The sequence below is a fragment of the Pistacia vera genome, unplaced genomic scaffold, assembly GCF_008641045.1.
Source record: "Pistacia vera cultivar Batoury unplaced genomic scaffold, PisVer_v2 Contig374, whole genome shotgun sequence".
Classification (NCBI taxonomy): domain Eukaryota; kingdom Viridiplantae; phylum Streptophyta; class Magnoliopsida; order Sapindales; family Anacardiaceae; genus Pistacia; species Pistacia vera.
The window spans coordinates 393,379-399,794 of record NW_022196195.1 but is presented as its reverse complement, the minus strand read 5'-3'; the positions used below and the strand labels follow the sequence as shown (position 1 = coordinate 399,794).

At 36.1% G+C, this 6,416-nt stretch overlaps 1 protein-coding gene across 1 annotated transcript; it reads left to right on the top strand.

The window, feature by feature from the left end:
* The first annotated feature begins 2,905 nt into the window (after window positions 1–2,905).
* On the top strand, window positions 2,906–5,399 carry LOC116140637 (probable LRR receptor-like serine/threonine-protein kinase RKF3). The gene has a single exon (XM_031426239.1). It carries the CDS (start codon window positions 3,269–3,271, stop codon window positions 5,189–5,191), a length of 1,923 nt encoding a protein of 640 aa, XP_031282099.1. The 5' UTR covers window positions 2,906–3,268; the 3' UTR covers window positions 5,192–5,399.
* Window positions 5,400–6,416: the final 1,017 nt, after the last annotated feature.

The window sequence follows — 6,416 nt, the reverse complement described above, 5'->3', positions numbered from 1 at the left end:
TGTTTCTCGTCAACTGGTTGGTGACACATCCGTTAAGCATTCCCTGTAATCTCAAACAAAGTTTCTGTTTATAATGTTTTTGAAAATTATTCTCAAATTTTCTTAGTCTTTCTCTTTTCAACTTTATAACAACTCCAGAGGATAACGTTGACCATATTCAGAAATCAATCAAATTCCAACTCAATGCATTCAAAGTCCTTAAATTTCAAACAAAAATTGACAAATAGATTTAAAATAAAAAGTTTCAAAAATGGTGGCCATCGTTGTTCATGCTAAAATTAATTGATGTCATATCATATGATTATGAACTAACATTATAAAATGAAGCCCTTATCGTAGAGACATTTTGGTTATGGATGCAAGTTGATATTATTTTATGCTTAAAATTCGTTATCAATCGGTCAGAAATGGGGTTTGCAGCTTAGTATAAGTAAAAGTATTTAAAACGTGAAAATTAAAAAATTGTTCGTTGGTAAAGTGAAACTTTCTGATATGTTTTATTAATTGGGTGGACTTGTCGGAAGTGATTTGATAAGCAAAGTGGGAGTCAGGCCTATGGTCAATTTAATCTAATCACCATTAAAATTCAGTGGTAGCACTAACATACACGAAAATAAAGATAACGATGCATTGCCAAATATTTAATTAACAAGGAACTCTTAGTAATTGTACGTCCACCATGGATTTGTATTGCCAATAAAATTGATTTTAGTTAGACCTTCAGTTTCATTGTTAAAACTTAGTTCTTACTTTACCATTGCCCAACCAATGGTTTAAGATTAATTATATTTTATTACTAATTTAATAAGTTTTAACCTTCAATATATATATAATAAACCTCTCTATAATCATGACATTGGGACTAATTAAATTTATTATTATTAAGAGGTTATAACTTAATAAAAATGTAGTTACAAGAATTATTATTTTGATTTTTTATTTTGTAATTTATGTTTACAAATAAATTGAGTGAACAGATTCGACAATTTCATTACACTAATTAAATGGATATTGATTTTTTCCTCAACCATCCAAATAAGTAACAAGCCTTAAATGTTTTAATTGAAGAATAAATCATTATTGGAATTAGACAATAAGAGGAAGGAGATAATCTTAAGGATGATAGTACAAAAATATCAAAAGTTTCATATCAAGAAACTATAAACATACTTGAGAAGCTAAAATTATTTTGGCTTCAACAAGAAGGTGTCCATGCTGACGACTTATTATGTACTCGCAAGATAAAAGATGTGGAAATAAATTTAAAGTATAAATCACTATCCCAAACAACCTTAGATATATATTTTATTTCATCTTAAAATTTTTATGTAACATAGCTTATGTTTTTTTGCAATATACATATAATTATTACTATGTAGAGACAAGTTCCTTAAGCCGAGAGCTATAAAAATTATAACTTATTACAATGTAAAATTTATTTTTATTTATAACTGGCCCAAGTTGGGACCATAATTTTTTATGATTATATGAAAATTATTCATATATAAAGTATTACTATAGAGAGGCTCTACTATATGTGTGTGTGTGTGTGATTTTGCCAGAAAATTGACAAATCTTATAAGCTCACAGAGTTGTAGTCTGACTTAGAATCAGCATAACCCAGAACAAGCTTGACCCAAATTCAGTACGATCCAAAGTAAGCTTAACCCAACTAAAGCTCATCACAACAACCAATCTTAACAGCTACTCCCTTCGTTTCAATATAATTGTTGTTTTAAGTTTTTACACAAAGAATTGACTTTTTCCTCAATATTAAAATAAAGAGAGAGAAATTGTGAAAGAGATGAGATGAAGGGAAGAGATAGATAAAGAGAGAGAGAGAGAGAGAGAGAGAGGAGTGTGGGGCAGGGTAGAGAAAAAGGTATAGAGAGGAGATGAGGGGCAGGGTGGAGAATGATGACGTGGGTTACAAAACATTGAAAGAAGAGAACGTCATTTATTTTGAAAAAAATTAATACTTTCAAAACGACTTTTATAAAGAAACAGAGGGAGTATTTGACATATCAAGAATAAGTTTCAATCTCTGATGATACTTTGAAAGGGATAAGATCGACATCGCTGGCAGCGCAATTTTAGTGCTCAATCGTTGAAATCATGGGATTGCATACCAAATGTGATCACAATCCCAGATTTATCTCTCTTTCCTTTATCAAAAACTTGTATAAATACCCCTTCAAACTATGAGAGATGGGTTAGCAAATTAGTATAGGCACTATACATTATTTTGTAAGTTTTCTAAAGCAATAAGGGAATAGTGGACGTAGGCTTGAGTTCTAAATTGTCGAACCACATAAAAATCTTGCGTGTGTTCATTATTTTCTTGCATTTTTGCATTGCATTGATGACTTTCATGTAGTTACGCACACATCGGTTCTAATTCTGTCAAGGTTTATCGGATCTTTCTGGTTGGTACTGAGTTTTCGTGTCAAGTAAAATAATCAAATCAGTTCAATCAAGAAAAAAATGATGGTACCAAATTATATGTGTTTGTAAAGAGAAAGTCCGTAGGCCGTTAGCCCAATACTGTTACTTGACTGATATGCCCAATCTAACTGATACCTCTTTCCATGCCCCAGACAATCCTTCAGCACTCCAACGCCTAACCCACTATTATAATATTGCTGTTGCTTTCGCTTTTCGTCGATTTCTCTCCCGTTGTCGTTCTATTTCTATAGGTCTTCAGAAAATGTTATTAAATAATCTAAACTTCTTTTTCACCTTCATTCTAAAATATTTATACTATATAGTACACAGTGATTTTCTTTTCAGACGCATCTAAACCAACTCAAAAGTAAAAACATTAAAATACTAATTCCCTTAGATAATGATAAAATTTCAAATGTAATTTAAACGAACTTATCACCATTCACCAATGACAAAGTTTAAGTGTCCAAGAGAACCGGTCAAAGTTCAAACTATGACAGAGCCCATTAAAAAAAACAAGAGAAGAAGATCACACATTTCTTAGGAAAAATCCTAGGAAGCCTCCCAGAAGGAAATCACCACCTTCCTGGAACCTGAAATGTGGATGTCTTTCTGTAAGAAATCAATCGTCAAACTGGCTGCTTGCCGCCATAACCAAACCACAACGAATCCCTAGTGCTTTTGTCAAGTTTCGTTGCCAAAAAGTCAAATCCATTCATCCAAATAATTACCCCATGCGTAACTACACCTCTCTAACTATTTCCTCCTCATCATTTTTTCATCACCACTTCCATGACCACCAAACTCTAACTCTAACTCTAAGATGTCAAATTTCCAATTCCTTTTCATCTTCTTTTTCATTTTACACTTAACGGAGTTGCCAACTGTTGTTACGGCGCAGCAGACTGCTAATGGCAACGTTTCATGCCCGCTTGATTTTAACGTTTTGCGTCCGATAATCACCGGGTCGATCCCTCCCAACATGGACGTTTTAGCTAAGTGTCAGTATATCCGACAAGGGCTCCGACTCGTCTTGTCTCATTACCTCCGACGCAGTGACAATTTTTTGCCTCCACTCAACTCGTCCGAGTCATGCTGGCAAGCTTACCAAAACCTTACGAAAGATTTTCTGCCGAATTTCGATATCCGATCGCGTTGCGGGTATGAAACGAGTTGGATATCTCAAGGGTGTATGAACATCACAACGAAATCGCAGTTCGAGAAGCTGATTTCGAAGACTGATTTAAATAACGTCGTTTCCAGCTGTAACCAGTCGCTGAAAAACAGTGCTCCCTGTGCGTCTTGTACGACGAGCACGTCCAACTTTCTTGCGTCGTATTTGACGGGAAATTCAACTGGGAACCTAACCGATTGCGGGGCGTATCCGTCGATTTATGCGGCAGCGGTTGCAAATCAGTTTGGACCCACCGATGAAGGTACTAGCAGCTGTTTGTTTGGGCTTGGTTCCAGTGGATCGAAAAAGGGTAGTGAAAAGAAAAAAGTTGTGATTATTGTTGTTTTAGTTGTGTGTGGTATTGGGTTGCTGCTGATTCTTACTGGGGTTTGGTTTTTATGGCATAAGCGTGTGATCTTAAAAAGAAAAATGAAGCAGAGAGACGCCAGTAATAATGTTGAAATGGGATTGGATTCCTTCAGTGAGAGTACCCATTTGGTTAGGTTCACATATGATGAGATTAAGAAAGCAACAAGGAATTTCTCTAGGGACAATATAATTGGGAGAGGAGGGTATGGTAATGTTTTTAAGGGGGTTTTGCCTGATGGGTCTGAGGTTGCTTTCAAGAGGTTCAAGAATTGTTCTGCGTCAGGTGACGCCAATTTTACTCATGAGGTAGAGGTTATTGCCAGCGTTAGGCATGTCAACCTTGTGGCTTTGAGAGGGTATTGTATTGCCACAACTCCATTAGAGGGTCACCAGAGAATTATCGTGTGTGATTTGATGACGAACGGGAGTATTTATGATCATTTGTTTGGTTCTGTGGAGAGTAAGCTCAGTTGGCCTATTAGGCAGAAGATTGCTCTAGGAACGGCGAGAGGATTGGCTTATATGCATTATGGTGCACAATCAACAATCTTTCATAGGGATATTAAAGCTAGTAATATACTCTTGGATGAGAAATTTGAGGCCAAGGTAGCAGATTTTGGACTTGCCAAGTTTCCGCCTGAGGGCATAACTCATTTGAGTACTAGGGTGGCTGGGACGATGGGATATGTTGCTCCTGAGTATGCCTTGTATGGGCAATTAACGGAAAGGAGTGATGTGTACAGCTTTGGTGTTGTGCTTCTTGAACTTTTGAGTGGTAGGAAGGCGCTTGTCTTGAACGAAGATAATCAACCATCTCTTGTGACAGACTGGGCATGGTCATTGGTGAGGTCGGGGAATGCTCTAGATGTTATAGAGGATGGTATGCCAGAGTTGGGAACTCCAGAAATTCTGGAGAAGTATGTATTGATTGCTGTTCTTTGTTCTCACCCACAGTTATATGCTAGGCCAACAATGGATCAGGTTGTGAAAATGTTGGAAACAGAGTTGTCTATTCCATCAATCCCAGAACGACCGATTTCTATTGTAGCTGAGATGGATGAGATTGAGAGATCTGTGAGCAGTAGTGGCTCAGGTGTGCTCTCTAGTTCTGCTGGCTTCCAGCCATTTATTGAAACTGATCGCTCTTCTGGTCACAGGGAAGAAAGGGAAAGTTCTGATTCCAGAAATTTAGAATTGTTATAAAATACATGGTTTGACCACAGTTCATTTGAACTCAACAATGGAGTTTCCACTGATTGGTATGCTTACATAGGAGCATTTGTCGGTTTATTTTTCATGCTTCCTGAATCTTGAATCATGTTCCACATTGTAAAGATAATTGTATGTATAATTTATTAATTCTTTTGATTCTAGGGGAAATATACTATCGTAACAGATTTTATAATCCAAAGTTCTCTGCTCTTATTATTATTTTCTTATTTCATAAGAAGGGCCATCTAGTACTNATGTTCCACATTGTAAAGATAATTGTATGTATAATTTATTAATTCTTTTGATTCTAGGGGAAATATACTATCGTAACAGATTTTATAATCCAAAGTTCTCTGCTCTTATTATTATTTTCTTATTTCATAAGAAGGGCCATCTAGTACTAGGGCCTTCATGAATAGAAAACTTGATGACGCAAAAATCAAAGAATTGCATGTCACCTTTCTCTGGTATATGGCAAAATCTCACGTGATGTTTCATGTTTCGCCAAAAATGGATCGGGCTGTGAAAATTTTGTATAAGGTCATTGAAAATTCTCCTGATCTCTTGCTGCAATTTTTGCTATAATGAGGGTGTTTTGACATTGAGAATCTGTGTGGCCTCAATGAGCTTGCATTTGCCTTGCTTGTAGGTGTATTACTCTATAGCATATATGGGGAAAGGTGATTTCTTTTGGCTGACTGCTGCACCTTTCTCCGGAAAGGAGGAGGATTCAGAGGCTGAATTTGAATAAAATTGAATTGATGTACTTAACATGGTGAGTGGCCTGAGATACAAGTCCTATGACTTCTTTGTGCTTAGTTAGAGTGTGTGTTGATTTGATGAGTTGATCAGGTTCTGGTTCTGATGGGGACAACTGTTGGAAATATCGTCCAATTTCTCCATGTGGATGTGCTAAGTTGCTTCATATTCTTCTCTCAAGTGTTTTTCAGTTAAAAAGGCAAAACACCTTCACTCTATCAAACTCAGATGTAGCTGAATTTAACACTCCTTGTCTACGTGGGAATATACCATTTTCGAATACTGAATTTAACCTCATTAAATTAAATATTACCACATGCCTAAAGAGAACTGCCAATTTTGTACAAATCAAGCACATCAATTCGTGGCTGTACTCTCAATGGATCACTGTAATTGTAATTGATGTTTTTGGCAAGATACGTACGTTGAATCATCTTTCACATGGCTAGAGATCATC

What these genes read in the sequence shown, in the direction of transcription:
- LOC116140637 (XM_031426239.1), top strand. Translation starts at nt 3,269, where the DNA reads ATGTCAAATTTCCAATTCCTTTTCATCTTCTTTTTCATTTTACACTTA.